The sequence below is a fragment of the Bactrocera latifrons genome, unplaced genomic scaffold (genome assembly GCF_001853355.1).
Source record: "Bactrocera latifrons isolate USDA-ARS-PBARC rearing strain unplaced genomic scaffold, ASM185335v1 scaffold_47, whole genome shotgun sequence".
Taxonomy (NCBI): Eukaryota; Metazoa; Arthropoda; class Insecta; order Diptera; family Tephritidae; genus Bactrocera; species Bactrocera latifrons.
The window spans coordinates 1,630,018-1,651,151 of NW_017537123.1; the positions used below are offsets into that span (position 1 = coordinate 1,630,018).

Consider the following 21,134-nt stretch of genomic DNA (forward strand, 5'->3'; position numbering starts at 1 on the left):
GTATTACAGTTCTTTAGGGCGTTAGAAAAAAGTTGGTAATGGTTGATACTTGTACCCTGGCACTTACATATATAGAGTATCTACCACACAACGTGATTTGCAAAATACTCGTCTGTACCGTTACACATTTTTTGAGTAGTCTTTCGTTCAATGTGTAATCGTTGTTAGAAAATGAGATTAGCATGCGTTAATAGAAACAAGTGGCACAGCAGAACATTTCGATAAAACTTAGCATKCCTACTTATGTTCTAGCATGCAGAATTTGTAGCGTTGCATATTGTAGTTACATTTCACCGCTTTTGCGATTGTTTACGAACAATCAACACGTTTTCCGAATAAATCCGGCTTATTAGGTGCAGAGGTTAGGCAAGCGCTTGCGGAAAATCTCATTGTCCTCAGCTATTCAAACGCCTACATGTGTGTAAATGTATACGGTTTGTGGTGGTGTGCCTAAAATTAGGTGTATTAAATAAGTCTTCGGCAAACAAGCGGTACYATTTTGTATGCCATAACGGAATTTCACACTTTAGCACGTTTGGTTTGTGTCAAAAGTTGGTCGAAATGTTAATCTTTGTTTGTGCGCGGCAAAGTGTTTTTCTCCGTCGTCCTTTCGTGACGACTTAAGCCAAAGCCCATGTAAGAAGTTTTCTTAGAGAAGTTAGCCAAACAACACAACTTATTGTGTGTGCGTAGCAGAACAAACAAGTAATTGAATAAAGCCGCAGTTAAATTGAATTTTTTCCTCTCCAATTTCTCGCACTTTAATTGGTTTACTTAGACTTCGCCGACATTTATTTAATGTCGCGACAATTACCGTCAACTTGCAAGAAATAAACGGACAACATTTGCGCTGAAACGTGACCACGCCTAGTTCTCGGACTCGCTCGGCGCACCTCTCATACCTCCCAAACACCGACAATCGCATAAATACGCCTTAAGGTGTTAACGCGGCACATTTGATATAGGCGCGTGAGCGCAGAGCGCCAAATCTGTGGCGAAATCATAGCAAACAATATTTCGTGATTTACGAAAACGAGTCACGAAGCACGTTGTTGRGACGAATTCATTTGTGTTTATTGGACGACCAAACTAAATACCGAAATTAATTAAAATAAAGCGCGACTAATGTCTTTGAAACAATACGAAATGCTGCAATATTGTTGCGTTATTATTTTACTCTGGCGTTGATTTCATTAAATTTAGATAAGTTGCTGGGAATTAGCAAGTTATAGATCCAATTATAGAAATAAAAAAGAATAAGCTTTGTACTATGGTCAAATGCCGAGGACTTATAGCTCAACTAGACAATACCGCTTCCACCGCCCACTTTACCGTACGCTGTCGCAGATTTTCCTACGTCTTGGATTTTTCCCGTAGAAACGRKTTAGCTGATTGCTCTCTCACAACGCAGGGTTGCTAGTCTCGATATACTGTAGTAATTATAAAAATTGTCATCAATATGTTTGAAATTTTCAAAAACTAACTAAAAATAAAAGTCGAATGCTACTTTTATAAGCATGTAAACTATTTTTAATAATTTCATTTCATTTTTGATATTTTGTATTACGAAAAATTGTAATCAATGGCAACATTGTTGAAATGAAAACRAAAGAGAACAGCTGATTTCTACATTGCCACTACGAGCTCAACTTTTGACAAGTTTAGTACGAGCGGCAACTAAGGAAGGGCGGTGCGRAATTCGCTAGTTGTACTATTTAAGCCATGTCCTGCATACGTATGCAACTTTTCGTAATTAGTTAGGGTAAGCAAGATATAGTAACTCTRATACCTAGAGTAAGTAATTGTTATGTAGCAAGTTTTGGTCTCTAGAATCACTTCACTGTATATTATATATACCTTTATACCATATATAATATTTACAGTCTTTACAAATGTTTGCAGCTGTGGAAAACATCCATAGTGCTGACTCGGRAATCTGGCTTTCAATTCACTTAATTCTAACCTTCCATAACTGTTTTAAGTTTAGTAAAAACTTAACAACTTTCGTTTGTTGTGATATTTCATTTCGTTTATTTAATCACTTTTAACTAAAACAAAACTACTAAGTACGAATCATTGCAAGATCTGACTAATCTCCGAGTAGCACCGCTAAGATAATCAACTATTTTATACAGAAGGTCTCTTTGCACTAAACAGCTATTTAAATTACAGAAATCACTTGAGAAATCACTTGGTTAGCTAGAAAATGCGATCACAGGTTAATACAAAAACACTTCGGCTACAAAAACAWATGAATTTCGCATTATTAGCATACAACAAATTAACAAAGGATTAAGAGCTTAAGTAAGAGTTAAGTAAGATTGTGAACGATTTAGGTTGAAGAGTGGAAAACGAGTTCGAAATGGCTCGAAGCAGTTTGTGTGTGAGGGCGTGTGTGTGCGTGCGTGCGTTGGATTTTCAACTGATATCTCGTATAGCATCCGCAATCCGCTTTCGGTAACGTGTCCGGGGTCTACTGATATATTGCAAACTAAATGTGGGCACACTCGTACTACTACAAAGACACAAGAAAAGACACACAAAAAGACGCATCGACGTGTAGAACGAGGAAAAGAGAAGAAAACAAAAATAATTTATTAAAAACTTTTCGAAAGAATTTGGAATAGTTATGGATTTGGTTTTGGTTTTTGCTTTTGCTATTTGCTTTTGTTTGTTTGTTTTCAATTAATTATCGCTTGCTTTGGTTTTATGTTTATGGGTATGTATGTATGTCTCGCTAGAGTATTAGATACTTGAATCGAATTGTAGGCGGTTTAGCTGGAAGAATGCCAACGATTCAATGCTGCTAACCGGATGAAAGCTCAAGAAGTTTACTTGAAGTGCCATTAATAGTAATTAATAGAGCCTTTTACAAGCAAGTGGCATTTATTTTACAAAATGGCAGTTTACAAAAACACAAATTTCACAGCATGACATGATAAATATATTCACATTTTTTAGTCGTGATGATCATTAATAATGYCTTGTTTATATCTTTAATATTCTTTTTACATCTTTTCTAGTTCTATAGAGTATCGTCCTTGGTTGCAAATAATAGCTTGTGAATTATTCGGAAAATGACGCGGATTATGACGAAAAGTGCCAAAATGTTAAGTCCAATATCACGCAGATGCACAAGGCTACAACAAACAAAAGAACGAGAATACAACACATAGAAATTGACCAAATCAAAGTGACAAACACTTAACCAATATACAAAATGCAACTCAACTCTATATGTATGTGATGCCGCGCAAAAATTTGCATTTTCAACAATTATGTCAGGATCTCCAGGTTATCTTCCGCATTACGTGTTTTTGACAACAAACAAAAGTTAATATTTTTTAGGGAAAAGGTTGTGCAGGAAGCAGGTCAAAGTGTGTTATTCTCTCCTGTTTTCAGGTGTTAAAAATTATGATGAGAAACAAGCTTGTAATAAATAAAGATAAGTGTCAGAAACACTAGTGTCTAAGCAAAGGAATTGTTTGTGAGGTAAAGGTTGTTTGTGATTATTTAACTTTGAATACCTGTGTAGTATGGAAGAGAACTGAAGTTCAATGAAAGCCCAAATCAGGTTCTATATAATATAGGTAACAGTGTATAGCCTCAAACGACTTATTTAACATACAAAGAGGAAATTGAATAAACTGAATATATCTTAAAGATTTTATATCCCGCAAGGCTTTCTACAGAGATAAGTAATGATTCTCAAAATATTGAGTAGTCGAAAAAGTCTTTTCGTATAACTTGTCTTTTTTTATATTTGTATTTATAATGAACTTTAATAAACCGAATATGTACCATATTGGTCGACCACTTTTTGCCATTTTCCGCTAGAGACATTATAACATCAGTCTAAAATTTTCTGTTTTCTCGGCGAAAAACTGCGACAAGTAATTTTCACAAGCTTCCCTTGAAGCCAACTATACTCCATTAAGGGAGTTCTGCATTGGCCGAAACAAACATAGTCCGATGATGCAAGGTCAATGCTATATAGTGATTGCAGCAAAACTTCCCAGCCAGGTCTCCCAGTTTTTGCCGAGTTATAAAAATATGTGTGGTATACCGTTGTCCTGATGGAAGAAGAAGCCTTTCTATTGATCAATTCTGGCCGTTTTTTTCGATTGCTTGCTTCAGTCTCATCAATTGTTGACTGTAAGTTTGACAGAATCAATCGTTCGACCAGATTGGAGCAGCTCTTGGTGGATGATTCCTTTCCAATCCCACCAAACACTCCACGTAACCTTTCGAGGCGTCAATCATATTTTTGCGACCAACTGCGACATTATTATCGCATTTGATTCACTTTTCGTCTCCTGTTACGTTTCGCTTCARGAAYGGTTCGATTTCATTTCGCTTCAGCAAAGAATCGMAAATTTTAATTCGGTTTATTAAATTTTTCACAGACAATTCATGTGGTACCCAAACAYCGATCTTCTTTTTGTAGCCAACCTTTTTTAAATGGTTMAAAACCGTTTGATGATGAATTTTAAGTGCCTTGGTCCTGATCAATCTTTTCCATAATTTCATCAATAGGTCGACCAGAGCGAGTCGCATCTTTCACATCGAAGTCTCCAGAACGAAAGCGAGCGAACCATTGTTGTGCTACACGAACTGATACAGCATCGCCTCTGCAAATTTCACAAATTTCATTGGTCGCTTGCGTGGCATTCTCCCCTTTTTTATATAAAATCTTCAAAATTTACCGAATTTCTTCATTATTTTCACTTATTTTTGAACAACTGTAACTTTTTTCCAACTTCCCCTAATTCAAGTTATTTTTTTTTTTTTTTGYTTGAATGAAGCTTCAAATTTCACCTTTCCAACACTATCGTATACCACAATGTTATTGTTAGCACACGAGATACGACTGCAACGACATCTATTGACAAAAACCGAAAAGAATTTTTCGACTACCCAATATTATTACCCTATTTTAGGACTCATAAGCTCACCCTACTCTTCCTCAGAAAGCCTGCTTACAAACTCGCCCCTGGATGGTGTTCCTGGAGTTTTCAGACCTTTGGTTTTCACATTTTAAGGATATCTTGAATTTGGAGATTTATGATGGATATATGCGGCACTTCGGACTAATTTTTTGAATTTGTATTTAATATAATGTTTAGTAAGAAATGGAAACTGAAGCCTTCATTTACTTGGTTCATCCCATAACGGCTATATGGTCTTATCTATTAGCGATATTTAAGTAGAACTTTTCAGTTTTATTAATTCATCCCGGAGAGGAARCTATTTTAAAGTGTTAGATAGTAGTCTTACAGCAAAACAAATAAGTCCAATATATGTGCATATAAAGTTAAAATTTAAATATTGCGATTAGTTAGTACGGACATCGGCTTAGTTTCAGATAAAATATTAATGAAGCGGTTAGTGCGACTAAACGCTTTTCAAAACTTCCGCAGAGCTTTGATTTGCCGAAAGCACATGTTAGAAGCTTACACTTTGGAGTTTTACACAAATAATAGAGTAAAATCAGCAAATATGTTGTCATGCCGGTTAGAAAAGTATACGCAAAATCCAAGGAAAAGAACTCAAGTATTTATTGCCAATCAGTAAAACTTGAAAATTTCTCAAACAAATCGTAAACTATTGCACAATGTAAACTTCAAAATACCTGCTGCCAGAGGCGGCGCTGCCACTTCCATAGCGATCGTCCGAGTCGTGAGCATGATGTGACGCTGGCACGGYGCGTTGGCGTGACGAAGAACCATAGCCGCTGGTGCCGCTGCTGGATGGAGTAGCATAACTGGACGAAGGACGTGTTGACGCGTCGTCACGTGAGTTGCGACGCGCCTCCAGACGCTCGCGATATGAAGAAGCGCCACTTGAGCTACCTGCACCCGACGAAGACAGTGCACTACTACCGACCTGACTCTTTGCCGCCAAGCTAGAACTAGTGGCGGCAGTAGATTTTGATTTCGTGTCGACTTCATCTTCTGATTCTTCGCTGGAGGTTTCTTCCTCGCTACTCGATTCACTTTCCGCCTTCTTTTTCTCATTGCTAGCTGCAGCGCTGCTATGCTGTGGCAGGAAACGGCTTACAAACGGTTTCTTCTCCGTGGTTGGCGTGCTATTGCTGCTCGCCGTAACTGCACTGCTGGCGGGCGTAGCACGCGAACGTGCCGGACTYTCGCGGGCACGCGTGCTGCTTGGCGCGGCAGCAGCAGCAGAACTGGTAGAACTCTCCGTAGATGCTGTCGAATCGCTGCTACCCGAACGCGTTGTCTTCTTTACGGCCGCTACTTGTGCTGATACGGGYGCTTTAGACTGTTGAATGGAAGAAGAAGTGGGTGGAGGTGGTGTTTTGTGAATGCCATCAATAACAGATTCATCAGCGTCAGAACTACMGYCGCTGTTGGGCTTTTGCCGTGCCGTTATCAGCGGCGTTGGCGGCGGTGGTGGTGATTTCTGCCACCAGTTAGAGGCARAGAGAGCAGCAAAATAGTTTGTTGACGTTATGTGACGTGCAAAAATGAGTATTCGCAATGATTGAATGCGTTGATGGACGAGATGAATGTAAAAGCGACAGCAGGCATGTCGTATATAGTAATTTTGGCGATCGGCAAAGATCACGAAGCACATTCACATATGTATGTATTTATGGTAGATCGAAATGATTGCAGCGAGAGAAAGAGAGAGAAATGAAAGTGGCAAAGATAAGTTTTCGCGCAAAAATCAAACACAATAAACTCACATGACATTATTTTTATTCAAAGCGAGGGCCACAATTTGGGTTTGTGGGATGAAGTTGCCATTTAGTTTAGTTTTTGGGGTAGTGTCGGAATAAAGGTGGTTATTTTATTTCACTCCATCCTTTTCGTTTGAATCGAGATAAATGGTTTCTTGTGCTTTATTTTTTGATGAATATGAGTGCAGTTTGAATGAGTGGCAAACATTAAGACAAGGTCGCAGTATAACTCACGATTTCAAGGGTTAAAATAACAAAACATTACAAATACAATGACGATTATTTATTAGAAGCTCAATGAATGGCAATGCGTAGATTACAAATTTATAGCAAACATATGTACATAACTCGAAGAAGGACATCAGAAACTTAACATTCATTTCAGGGACGAAACTTGAACGCAAGCGAGGCAATGAAAACCCGCCTTCCCATATTGTTCGGTCTATGCGATTTTCAAAATAGTGAAATAAGTAAATTAACATCGCCACCAAATCGTTTTCAGCTGCCAGTTGCCAGTTGCGCATAAATTAGTTCGTGTTTAACATACATATATACATATGTACAAATTTGCTGGCGAAATYGCTTTCGTGTTATTTACAGAAACATCTGTTCATATTCACTACGAATACAAATAAAAGAGTCAATTGTTGGTATGTTTTGCAGTGTATAACGAAATATATACACAGAATTTATTTTTCTAAAATTTTTATAATTTTTCTCTTAATATTGCATAGAGTTGCTCGGCAAAGATATACGATATACTATATATTATATTGGATATCCGTTGCGAAAAGGTGCGAGATGTCAAATTTACTGAATATTCATTAATATTTTAATATGTACAGTTATATTTAAACAGTTATTTAGCGAAATATATTTCTGATGTCCACTGCTGGGAGGCACACAAACCAATTGAAGGGCGAGCTGAGCTTCGTGCTCAWTAACCAAATCAAATTCAACAAAGCGAGTATTTTCGAAAGCAATTATTGCACAAAATTTTTGAAAATAGAAATGAATCGAGTTTAAGTGTAGTAATTGGTTTGCATGCCGCGTCAAAATATATGTCAAAGTATTAAATAATTAAATAACAACAAGCAGAAATAAACAGTTATATCAAAACACATACAAAATAAGTTTAGTGGAAATAATTATTGAAAAGATTATAAATAACCAAATTGAGGTGTGGAAAGTGTGAACGAATACAAAGAAGAGGACAAACGGGTATATTTAGACTTATCGCTAAGATGTAGGTAGTTATTACTTTGATTAGAGTTGAATAATACAAAAAGTGGAGACATTACTTATACACGCAAAAGTACTTAGAGGGTGTGGGGGATGTTATCGTAACAGCAGGAAGTATAAATAAACTTACGCAGTAGTAGCAAGTGATATGTTTAGTGAGATAATTAAGCTAGAAAAGCCTAAAATCAAGAGTGAAAGAGTAATAATAGTTTGTTTTATGATGGCAACCCTTTCCAAACGGAAACTCAATTCATTCACTCCCCTATCCTTACATAGGAAACTATAACGGCAGGCTTCGAATAAAATAATTGCTCCAACATATTTTGGAACTGTATACTTGGCACTTTTTCTATGCAAATCCCTGCTCAAAGACAAATTTCTATTTACCWAAACTACTTCACACACTTTCAACCTTAACTACTGTTTTTGCTATCTTCTTCTTCCGTCTCTTCCGTTTCAGTTTCTGTTTCGGTATCAGTGTCAGATTCAGTTTCGGTGTCTGTGTCTGTCTCTTCTTCGGTTTTGTTCTGTTCATTGCGGCTCTCARTAATTTCTTTCCCGCTTTGTTCTTCGCTTCTGCTTATTACTAAATTATCTTGTTGTTGCGTTTCCTTTGAGTCGTCTAATTCTATGTCTGTGTTTTGTTCTGCGTCAGGCGTGTCATAACTTTGTTCGGTTTTTTCGTTCTCAACCTCATCATCCTCTTCAGCAGATTCGTATTCGGCAGCATCACTCTCGGTCTCTGGTTCCTTTCTATCTAACACTTCTGGCTGAGCAGTTTCTGCTTTTTGTTTTTCTTCACTCTCCTCTTCTTCTCCCTCCTCCTCCTCATCTACCTCTTCACTASTTTCTTCTTCCTCTTCATCCTCATCGTCATCCTGATCTTCGTCACCTTCTACTACATCTGCTAGTCTTTCATTCCCAGTCCTTACKTGCTCGACAACGTCTCTGTGTTCTGTAGAATTTTCTTTCACTTCTTCTTCACTGTCGGATTCCTCTTCTTCTGTTTCTTCTTCTTCMGATACTTCGTGTTCACTTTCTGCACTTTCTTCGGCTTTTGAGCCCCCACTAGTTTCCGGCTGTTCGATTACATCCCCAGCACTCGGCAGCCTTCCCGCACTGCYACCACTACCACTGGGTTGTTCTTCTTCATTTGTCTCATTCACACTTACCTCAGCCCTTGGTGGTGGCGTCCTACGCACTGGTGAAGCATGATTGGAGCTATCGCTCTCCTCGCTGGYTCCTTGCGGAACGCCAGTTCGCTTGAGTACAGCTACACGGTCGGCAGCTGGACGCTCAGACTCTGTCGTCTGTGCAATCGTGTTAGCAACAGTCGCTTGTGTTGCAGTTCCTCCCGGTGCATTCTTGTTCTGACGTTTAATGCGACTTATCTCATCATCTTCGGATACTTGTCTCTGGGCGCCCTGTTTTGGACGTTGCATTGACGCCTTTTGTGCTTGAATGGCCGCCTGCACCGCCGCCTGWGCTGCGGTATCCGATTTCTTTTCCTTCTTCTCCTTACCGATATCTGCCAAGCGTTGAATAACACGTGCACAATCACTTAAGCGTATAATACCACTAAGCTGTCCACGTGACACATCCTCACCGCTTAGTACGCGATCCTTCTTCTTCTCCAACTCTTGTTGACGTTGCGCTTGTTGTTGTTCGCTATCGGAGTCATCGTTTTGGTGAGAACGAACGAAGCGAGAACGGAAACGTGATGACTTTCCKGGACGGGACGATGTCTGATCGTTGTCGTATTCATTCTCGTAATCATAGTCGGTGCCTCGACCATAGCGACTATTGCCGTCACCATAGCGATCATTATTTGCACGTACTGGTCGCTCACCGAATTTGCGACCACCTAAAACCGGTTCGTCATTGTAACCGACGCGTTCCTCTTGCTGACGGAATTGAGTAGCCAGTCGGTGATCACTTTTCGAACGCATCAAACCAGGTTGCAAACCCGAAGGCGGCGCCAAATGTGAACTGCTGACAGAACCACTGGGCTGTGAATGTGGTGCAATATTTAAGTCACCGAACGAGGCCAGATTCAACACAAGCTGGTTCGGATCAATTGATACAAGGAAGCGCACACGACGTGTATAATCAGTATTCTCGTACTCGAAGTGACGCAGGAACTCCACCGTCTTGAGGAAGATCTCTTTCGTGTCCATCAATTCACAATCATCCCATTCGACCGTCTCATTCATGTATTTATCAACAATGTCGCAATTGCTTGATATATTCTGAATCTCATGATCAAGATTTTCCCTAAGCGTTGTCAAATTTCGCATCTCAATTGTGAGATAGCGATCGACTTCGCCTCTCAGTTGATCAGTGCGATCTTTAATCGCTTTATTAATGCGTCTGCAGATCTCATCGATCTCTTCGGTTACTGCAACGCAATTAGTTTGCAGGCTGACTGAGTTTTTCTCAATTATGGCGAGAGTGTCCTGCAGCCGATGTAAACTGCGACGGATCTGTGTGAGAGATARAAAGGTAAATATGCTTATTAAAATCGGCGTATGGCTATGAAAGTGTTTATTTTCTCACTTGTGAATTGAATCGAGTTATCTCACGACGCAATATATCCATGTGTGCGCTCTTGCAGTCCTCGCAGATCTTCTTCTCACAATGCGCACAATACGAGAGGTATGATTTCTCTGAACACACACTGCACCGCTCCATGATTTGACCTGTAGCACAATAGTTCATTGGAAATGAATAAAAAAAGATAAGCACATATTGATAATGACTTTCAGAAATYCAAAACGTAAATATCGAGAGCATTCTCAATGAACGAATGAATGAAATATGCTAAGGTTTGAATTTATAGTAGGTATGTACTCTTGATTGGGATATCACAGAATAAAGTTTACCTGACGTCGGATCTGGCAATTCGCCGGTTATCTCGATATGTAACTCCAGAAAACGCTGCAATGTTACATTTGTGGGGAAGGCTTGTACTCCATTGTATGGTATGCGATGTTCTGCTCGGCACTCGGGACATTTGACCTATAATATTTTACAAAAATGCATTGCAATTTGTTTTTAATATTGATTACTGCTCTCAAGTTACAGTTATGGAGGACGCTAAGGCCCTTATTTTTAAAAGAGGTTTAGTGTTTCGAAATTATTCTTGTATGCACCTGTAAAAGCCATTAATGCATTATACATCCGACATAATGGTATCTTAAATGCATTTTWTTCTAGTCCCTTTAGGAATTGGAATTACACAAATATGGGAAAAGTGTAACAGGATAACAAAAGGGACGTTATGTTTATATAATATACCTTACTAAAGTTTTGTTAAAAAAATTGTCATTGCTCACCTGTCTTCGTACATAGTCCACGAGACCTTCCATACACGGTTCCATGCAGAACGAATGCTGGCATGGCAACAGTTTTGGAATGCGATACCGATCAAGGCACACACAACAAGTCAAAAGTTGCTCGAATTGTTCCATTTTTCACTGAAATGAAARTAAATGGAAAATATTCAATTAGCAGATTGTTGAGTTGCAATTTTTAAAAACTTAAAGTCAAAAGGCTCAGAACTAGAGARAGGGTCGAATCGAACAAACAACTGTCTTATAACAAAGAGACCGGCATAATGAAAGAGAGGTAGACGGTAGAAAAAATGCAAAGAACCTCTTTATTAAAATCTCGACTTCTTCTCTTATATAGAACTTATCCGGATAACTTGCTTGCTGTTGTAACTTATTTGACAAGTGGTTATCAAACAGATTCAGTGGAGAAGTGACAATGTTGGTTAGTCTCCTACCAATAGTATACCATTTTTAGTATGCAAATAGTAAATTCTTATAGCCTAAAATTGCTCAGCGATCATTGCGAAGATTAATATTTAGCGAAGGTGAATATATTTTTCGATACCAAACAGTTTATATAATTGATCAGAACTAAGAGAAACCAACTACTCAGACTACTCGAAGTACTTTCTAATGCACGTTAGTTGGGCCAGTATCGTTTTTTCGATGATCGTCTTACACAAAATCCAAATGAGTTAAAAGATACATGAATCATTCAAACCTCCTGCTTTGCTGTGATACATAAAAATACAACTTTTGAAGTTTTTTGTATTTTTATTCTTTTTGCATTTCGAAATGTCTGCTCGTACACGAAACCAAAATACACAAGGCAGCCCTTGAAAATGAAGAAAATGACCAGCCATAGAAACAATTAAGTTACAAGTTCCTCTAGATCTCAATTAACAAATACTCACACGCATTGAATGAGGCATAGAGTAGTGTGTAGTGTATGCAAGAGATATGTTGGCGCTGAACCATCAAGTATATAGCTATATATACTTGCACCCCTTGTATGCCTCATACATAGAATGTTTCTATTTTGGTTTCCTTGTTTTTTTATTTCGTCTTCAGTRTTCGCATTTATTTTTTCAATGAATTTCAAATAATTAAATCGAGGCTAATAATTATTTCCTATAAGCCCCTGCAAGAACCCCTTCAAATAAGCGACATTTGCGGTTGGGTTGAAAAACTGCGTTTCACTCGCAGMAGAAGACAAAGGAAAATATATATCAGATAAGTACATACAAATGAGTGGTTATGTACATATGTGTATTTATGAACGTGTGGAGCGTATTTTTAAACCATGACAGACAGCAATGTGGCAGTGACCGGAAGCTTTCGCATTGACGTCTTCGCTGGCAAATTAACAAAACAAATATGAACAAGCGAAATTTTGAGAATAGCATTTCAACAGGCGCACGTTTCACGCGTTTCGTGCTTCGTGAAGATCGCTGTATTCATATGGGTATTAGTTACTAAAGCGGTGGGATTACTACAGACTAAATTTGCTTCTTTTCGGCGAATGTAATTTTTGCGCAACTCTTAGAGACAAGCGCTTTGATGGCATCACAAAGTCTTATAGATACATATACATTGTGACAAAAAAGTAACCGGATTTGTGAATAAAACGCAAAATATTTAATTATTTTCCAATAATTATTGTGTCGCCTCCGAAGTAATCCCCATCAGGTGTAATACAGTTATGCGAATGATGTTTCCAGTCCTCGAAACAGTTTTCATAAGCACCTTTCAGCTCCTTCGGCGAATTTGTTATATCTCTTCGATCGGATGAAAATGGGCTTCACGGTTTCAATTTCAGTTTGGGGAACAACAAATCGAGGCTCGATGCGTTATGTATTATTATCATGTAAAATCCATGAATTGTTCTTCTGAAATTTCGGCCATTTTCTCGTAAACGCCTCAAAACTWCCAATAGATCTCTTTACTGACCGGAATAAATTTAGCGTACAGAAAACCACGAATATCAAAAAAAAAAAAACACAAATGGGCATCAGAATACATCAAACTCATAAGTCCATGTCTTGTCGGCAGTTATAATGCGTTTTACGAATGTGGGATCGGAATTCGTGCAATCAAGCATGTCTAAAGAGAGCTATTTACGGTACTCTTTTTGAAAAAAAAAAAACAGTTTTATCTGGACGAGTCGAGCAAGAAGTCCACCAAAATTATTCGAACGAACTCGCGAGAGATTTCGCCATTTCTCTAACACTTATTTGATGATTTTCAAGTACCGTTTCCTTCACTCTTTTAATATTTTCTTCAGTTGAAGAAGTTGAAGGTCTTCCAGAACGAGGCATGTCTTGAACGATCTGTCGACCGTCTTTGCAGGCTTTTTACCACTYGCTTGTGTTTTGATAAAACCAAATCAGCGTAAGCCTTTTCCAACGWTMGTAACGATTCCGCGCACGAAATTTGGTTAGAAATACAAAATTCGAGACAAATTCTTTRTTCGWTATTTTTATCCATTGTAAAAATCCCAAAGCACTACTGAGATGYACCSACTTAAGCAGTTACTGTAAAGAATCTGGTTGACAGATCGCGCACATATTTGGCATAGTAATTAAACAGAGATCAACCCTCTTAGAAATATTTTTCGAAATATCTTTTACCCGGGTATTTAATCAYAATGTACATATATGTATGTCTTATAGATGTATTTATGTATAGGTAAGTCCAATACCAAGTCCAAATAAAGCCAATTGTATATAGTAATAGTAATTCTACATAGATTAAGCAATTTATTAAGTTCTCCAAATAATTAAGCGTCGAATTCAGCACATACTTGACAAGCATTTGCCGTTTAATAAGTTTAAATCTCGGGAAAGCGGAGTTTTAGAATATATTTTAGTGGCGGTAGATGTCAATTTCGAATTGTCATTTATATTCCTATATTGAAAAAGATCTTTTAACCAGGTTTGRCCAAACAATTAACTTCGAAGCCGCACGAAAACAACAATAATAAAAATTACSACAAGACATTTTTCAGAATGACAAMWAATCATTCGTCCGCTCGCTCGCGAACTATTTCAACCGATAGTTTTCAAACGAAACGGTGATTTTGAGAGAAATCCTTTCATGCCATTCTTGAAGATTAAAATTTTTCTCTTTAAGTCGGCGTTTCAAAACCAATTCCGACGGTGTGATAACCACGAACAACGGGGATYATTCTAGCCAATCTTCGGTGTTTGAGCATTTTTTCGAGCTAATTGAATAATTCCACAAAGGGTGTCCTTAAAACGAAATTCCTTGCAGTGCTATGGCAAATGGGATTTTAAAATCTCTGCCATAACTTTCACAATTCAGTGCAGCGGAATTTGGGAATTGCACTGTGCACAGAGCAAATAACGGCATTAAAAGCAGGAATTTGACACTAATAACTACAAAAATAATTTTGGCACACATTTTGAAGCGAGTGCGCCCGATGTAGCCCGGCAGCAGCAGCAGCAGCCGGTCCAAGCAAATCAAATTCAGACACAGATGGATATTACACATGCGGCGCCGCAGACCAGTGCAGCAACTCACCAGTTTTAGTGCCCGCATCAAAAATCTGCTGCACACTGTGCACGCTCGCTGCTCGAGCGCTATGCGATACTTTCTGATTTCTGCCAACGCAACCGAAATCTAAAATTACGACAACGCTAATTTTATATTTATATGTATGTATGTATTGCACTTTTGCCTCTAACAYCAAATCACCAGAATCGGAATGCGGTTTTAGCGCACTCTTAAGAGAGTTAATAGAACGAGAATATTTTCAGCTATAACGGTAATTGCTTTTCATTTTTTTCGTACTAATTTCGTTCACGTTTAATTCRTTTTCATATCACAATAATTTAAAGCTTTTATTTCAAACACTCAAATCGATCGGCTTTCGTTTTTTGTTGATCTATCTCTGCATTTGGTGTATGCATTAATTCCACAAGAAAAAATTTGCGATTTATTTTTTTTTCTTTGGTTTGTGGAGTTAAAAAAGAATATTGTAAATTATATCTTTGTGGTAAAACTTTATTCGCAAACGTCCGCTCGCTCGCGAACTGTTTCAACTTAAAGCACTAAACGAACTGATCGYAATTTTTGAAACCGTTCCGTGTTGCCTCGGCAGTGCGTTGCTTCGAAAATATCTTTTCAAAATAAGGAACGCGAGAGTGAAATGAGGAAATGGAAAATCAAGGAAAATTAATGAAAAATCGCTGCGCGTACACCGTTATGTACACACATGCTCGGACATACAACTCTTTCGGTCTAAATATACGCGCTTGTTTATATGYGGCGGAGTGTGTTCGTGGAAGCACTTGTGTAAGTTTGGGTGTAGTTCTCCATCTGTCTGATGTTGGTGTTACATGGCGGTCGCCTTATGCATCATATGTTTTGTGAACAGATTCCATGGGCATGGCAACCAAAGAGCGGAGTCCGAAGAAAGTTTTCAGTACAAAATAACTTTTCGTTTTGTAGATGAAAAAGTAATTAAAAATTCAAATAAAATACAAAAATACAATAAAAGTGCATTTATGTTTTTTCAATTTTCTTCGATGAAGCTTTTGTCTTCGCCCAATGGTTCGGACACTAGTACTCTTTTCTCTTCATAAACATCAACTTTATTATTTGAATGATATGATATAATATAGATTTGTTATAATATYGGAGTCGATGGCAAAAGCTGCTCGCACTCCTCCTTATCATTAGGTTTAATAGCCTGTATATTTCTACTAATAAATGTAATAATAATAATAATATTATTTGAATGTTTTTAGTTGATAAATGTCGTATTTTCCTCGTTCAATGTCAGTTGGGATTTCTAGTTCCTGCTGCTTTGGCTGYGACTCATTGTTTCTGCTTCAACACAAAGAATAGTTTGTCTCACCTTATTGAGTAAATAATGGCATATATGCTCGGATAACTATATGGTATGTTTATATTCCTCTTCTCGCATTGTGGACTTTATTTCACGTTCTTGGTAGTATATACTTCATTGATTCATTTTTCGATTAAATATACTCAGACAGAGTCTTATAAACATGAACGAAGGATGGCTTCAGTTTATAAACTAATCGCAAATCCTGTTTACAATTCGACAATGAATCTCCTACAGCCAATGACAGCGAGACATTCGCAAATATTATATTAAACAGTTTTGCTTGTTCAGAGCAGATGTTTCGATCCCTTTCCATTTCGAAGAAGCTACAAACTGCTTTCTCAATRTCTGTCCATTTAMTAGAGCTTTCACTGTATCTATCTTCYAAGTTGTTCCGAACTGGGMACGGTGTGCTAAATTTTGCTAAAATCGGTTCAGTAGTTTAGGAGTCTATCGCAGACAAACAACGTGACATGAAATTTGTATATATAAAGCTATCTATTTAAGGATGTGCATTATGTTAAGATGATCAGCTATGTTTGAAAACTTAAGTACTCGCGCAGCTTTATTGTTGAGTGAATCTCTCTCGAGAGATAAAGTACAACTCTGCTTTAGAGTTTACATGTTGGTCGCTCAAAATTAATATTTTTTTCAAATCATATTCATTTATGAAGTAGTGGAATACTTAGCAAGTTCTGTTCTAAGTTTTTGGGAGCAAACATTTCGAGAGATTTATTTTGTACGAATTTACAACAAGTCACACATATGTATACTCGTATAGATACGTAAAGCGAGTGCTGAAACCGGCAATCTGCAGCTAGCGCTGACGCAAATAGTATTGTGCATAGATTTTGCTCTCTTCTCTCTCTGCTATGATAATTTTATCTATGTATTCCTATGTGATGGGAACAGTTTTTGAAAGTTTCAATGTCTTCTCGTATTGTAGTAACGCACTAATCATTTATCGAATACTATTATACTATATATTATTTTTCTCTATTTACTTTTTTTGATTTAGTTCCCRTTTATGCCGGCGCTGTTTTAACGTTTCGCTTAAATTGGTTTAGTTCGTTTTCTTTTGCTCTAGACCCGTACGTGACTTGACGAATTGAACCTCTGTGAAATATATTTTGCAATATATTATTTAATTAAGAAAATGAACTCAAATTGCGTCTCCGATAAGTAGTAATTGTAAATCTTAAATAATAATTCAATTTGATGTCCTCCTAAGACCTAAAAATATGTGTAAGTTTTTCAGCTTTTGGACTGTAAACGCGAACACTTGCCACAAATTGGTGCATGTAAACAAATCGAAGAAAAATGTTTCGAAAGCTGATGGTGACAAATATCATTTGGCCCAACGCCTTCACCTTGCAAAAGCATTCACGCAGAAAATTTAATTACAAACTCAAAGAAATTAACATACACACATACATACAAACAATAAACACATAYTAAACTTTAAATTCTAAGAGGGGCTGTAATTTTATTGAATGTGACTTCGAAAACTGGCAGTAGTGAAATCTAAGCTTGTAGCACCGGTTTTGAAATATGGTTGAGGAATATGAGAGCATAGATCTACTTAGAGAAGTGGCGAATCGAACTTAGCTTCAAAAACTTAAAAAAAAMTATGATTACCGAATCTATTCAAAAAAAGAAAACACGTTAAATTCGRTTGCATCGAATCTATAATACCCGACACAAATAAAGAATAAATAACGCGAGCGAAATTTCGCAACCATATTMCAGAAACTGAGGGACTAGTTCGCGTATATACCGATTGAGTAACAAGGTGAAATTGACTCTGCTCATTCTCCAAAGCTTCCTTTTGRGTGTTACAACTTCGTGACAAACTTAGTGTACTCTCTTYAGAGTATAATAATGTAAAATATATSAAAGAAATTAATCTCAAAGTRACGGGTWCCATTTATTGCATTATGAAGTTCAATAGTTTTACACAAAAATTAAACGATTTTTTTAATTACCCACCATTTTTTAAACTATTTCATATCTCCCAAAAAAGGAATTTTTGATTCACATTTTTAGTGAGTTTAACAAATTATATCCTGCTTCTAAACTCATTTTCTTGTGATCCAGCAAGCAATGTACAATCAAACTCTCACGTCAACCATACCTGGTGGTAGGCTCGAAATAAAACGGTATAAACTTCTCACCAGCGCCTGTGTAGAATTTCGACTGGAACTCGACCCAATGTAAWCGCAACGTATGCAGAAATGCCGACAAGCCTTCCATGACCACTAGAATGGCTATAGTCAAGGCCGCCCAAACGTAAAATATAAAATATAGTAAAATGCCATCCGCCAAGCCGTGATTACCGACCAGCGGTATTTGCAACACCATCTTCCACAGCACCGACGACAACTGATCGTGTGCCAAAGATAACGCCCACAAGCGCAAATAAGATGCCGTATGCGACACAGAGCCCAAGACGCTCTCGATACAATGTATGCCCTGGTGTATCCAGACCTCGGTCATATCCACTTTCTCCTCCTCCAAATCGGCGAATACCTGTGACGACGTTGACGTCTTCATATACTCCACATTATAGGTTTGGAGCGTTTTTCGCACACTATTCAGTGTTTCCCGACTGGCCTTGCGCTTGCGCTCCGCATCCTGTATTGCCTTAATTTTCTTTTGTTCATAATGTATATATATGGGTTTGCCAATCAGCAAAACCGGTATTGCAGAAAACGCCACAAAAATGAGTAGATATTGTACAATCGTTTGGCCCGTAAACATTTCCAAGTTGCATCCACTTACGACATCCTTAGAGCCATCTTTGAACAACACCATATTGATGAACATTATGAGTATGGACGGAGCACAGGCGCTGTTGTATGGAGTATCGAAGTGTCCACCGAAAATACTCCACTTGATAAATATCAGCAAGACCAAATAGAAGAACAAGCAGGTCAAGAAAATTATCTGTGGAAAAAACACCAAATACAAATCTCCGGGATTTTGAAAGTAAATACTATTCCACGCTGACAACGACAAGCCGAATATCATGTGGACTACACCCAATATGATGGCAATTTTCATTTTCAGCGAATTGAAGGTGGTAATGGAGTACTGGCCCGCCACTTCCCATATTGGGTCTACACCAAATATGTAGGGTGTTCCAATATAGTTTTCAGCATGCTGCGGATCCAACTGGAGTAATTTATTACTTTGAACCGTACTCTTTGTATAGTTAACACGCCAATGCGAACCAAACAAATTCGCGGGTCTCGAGAATATGTCATTGTAAATAAAACCAGTATATATGGAGAATATACCCATCAGCAGTATGACATAACGACCAGCGAATATCAATCCAAATACCTCATTCGAGCCCTTCGAATGTTTCATTCGGTCCTCTTGTTTCTTCTCCGTCAAACACATCCATGCTGCGAACGACGTCATTATAATACCATGACCCACATCTCCGAACATTATAGCAAACAGAAAAGGGAATGTTATAATTGTATACGGAGCTGGATTGAGCTCCTTGTACGAAGCTATGCCATAAGCGTCTACGAGGTTTTGAAAGCCGCGCGTGAATTTATTCAGTTCAAAATAKGTTGGCGGTTCGCGCAAATGTGGCTTGAACTTCTGTACGGTTATGATGGGAGGAAATGTTTGAGCGCCTTTCGATGAACGGTAAGCCCCCTTCAGCAGTGTGTTCCGTACTGTGGTCACACAATTCGTTGGTATCCAACACTCTACCACCAGATATTTTTGGTTGTCTAGCTGATGAACATTGGTCATTTTGTTCATACTATCGTAGATCATAATAATTTTATTAATTTTTGACCGCCAGATACACAGTTCCAGCGTTACAATGCTCAGTATACGACGACGCTGAGCTTTTATCTGATCCAAGACCGTTTCTAGATCGCTCAGTTCCAAAGCGATTCGTTTGCGGTACTCAATGCGAGCTTCAGCCGTTTCCGGATAATCGTGCAATTGCACCGAAAAGGTTTGACAYAGTTTGGAGATCTTCCTACGCATCGCTTCTCCAATGAAGAGAATCACAAAGGCATATCTACGTCCTGAATTCTTCGATTTCTGGTCCGTGTCAATTGCGGGGATCTCGGCKCGCCTCATATAAAAATTTCCATGACAAATACGCCATAAGACCATTTCGAAAGCGCGAAATTTATCGATGAGTATAGTGCCGGTAACGAAGCCCAAATGCGCCTGGTTGTCACGACTCATGCTATGTGCCTGCGTGCCTTCGCGAAGTATATTCATTATCATGCTGTTGGTCCAAGCCATGACCGCTTCGCGATTGGTCGCACCCGTGAAGAAGGCTTCAGCTCGCGCTAGTACAAAGAGCCGTTCTTTCAATATTTGACGCTGTGACTCCAGCTCTTCCTTTTCCGACAACACGTCATTCAGTTCGATACGCACTTCCTCTATTTGTGCTTCAATGCGTGGTAAATCAGACTCGTTTGGCACTTCGTCGGTATCGACATTCGGGTAGTACACAGTTGTTAGATTGCAGTTTTCGATTTCGGCCTGCAAGTCTTTCATAATATGCAACACTTCGTTACARCGTTGCACTTCGCTRACATAATTCATGCATGGCAAATAGTAGCCGTCGTTATGGGCGACGAATTGTACCTTGCCCTCCATGCCCAAGTTGTACAGACAATCGAAAGCGGTCTCGCGATGCAGAAGTATTTGACACAGTGACATTTTTTCGCTGCGAAAAAATGCGCGCGTCGCGATGTCCTTCTCRGTACGACGACCGCGCAAAATGTCAAATGGGTTTTCTATCTTTTTRCGGCTCTGAGATGTCTCTTCTGAACTCATCGTTCACAATTCGAGTTGAAGATTCGTTATATCGGAAATTAAATGCGAAGCGCAAAGATATTTTATTTTGTGTGGAGTAAAAATAATTCTCAATTGAATTTCTACTGGCAGTTCGAAACAGACAAACAAATAGTCAAAAGCTCATTTGGAACTCGTATAA

At 38.3% G+C, this 21,134-nt stretch overlaps 2 protein-coding genes across 11 annotated transcripts in view; both read right to left on the minus strand.

The window, feature by feature from the left end:
- LOC108973253 (RING finger protein nhl-1) overlaps window positions 1–21,134 on the minus strand; it is a 35,876-nt gene that overhangs the window by 6,254 nt on the left and 8,488 nt on the right. For 6 of the 10 annotated variants that reach the window (XM_018940363.1, XM_018940365.1, XM_018940370.1 and 3 more), the window contains 5 exons: window positions 11,284–11,424; window positions 10,831–10,966; window positions 10,505–10,647; window positions 9,121–10,431; window positions 5,633–6,285 (listed from right to left, as the gene is read on the minus strand). In XM_018940363.1, coding sequence (XP_018795908.1) covers window positions 5,633–6,285; window positions 9,121–10,431; window positions 10,505–10,647; window positions 10,831–10,966; window positions 11,284–11,418 — 2,378 coding nt within the window. In that variant the 5' untranslated portion in view covers window positions 11,419–11,424. Of the gene's footprint in view, window positions 1–2,002; window positions 2,516–5,632; window positions 6,286–9,120; window positions 10,432–10,504; window positions 10,648–10,830; window positions 10,967–11,283; window positions 11,425–14,823; window positions 15,366–21,134 lie in introns of those variants that run through there. The other 4 variants (XM_018940369.1, XM_018940371.1, XM_018940367.1 and 1 more) reach the window with 3 other exon arrangements.
- LOC108973254 (V-type proton ATPase 116 kDa subunit a) lies at window positions 18,229–21,030 on the minus strand. Its single transcript, XM_018940373.1, has one exon. It carries the CDS (start codon window positions 20,972–20,974, stop codon window positions 18,278–18,280), a length of 2,697 nt encoding a protein of 898 aa, XP_018795918.1. The 5' UTR covers window positions 20,975–21,030; the 3' UTR covers window positions 18,229–18,277.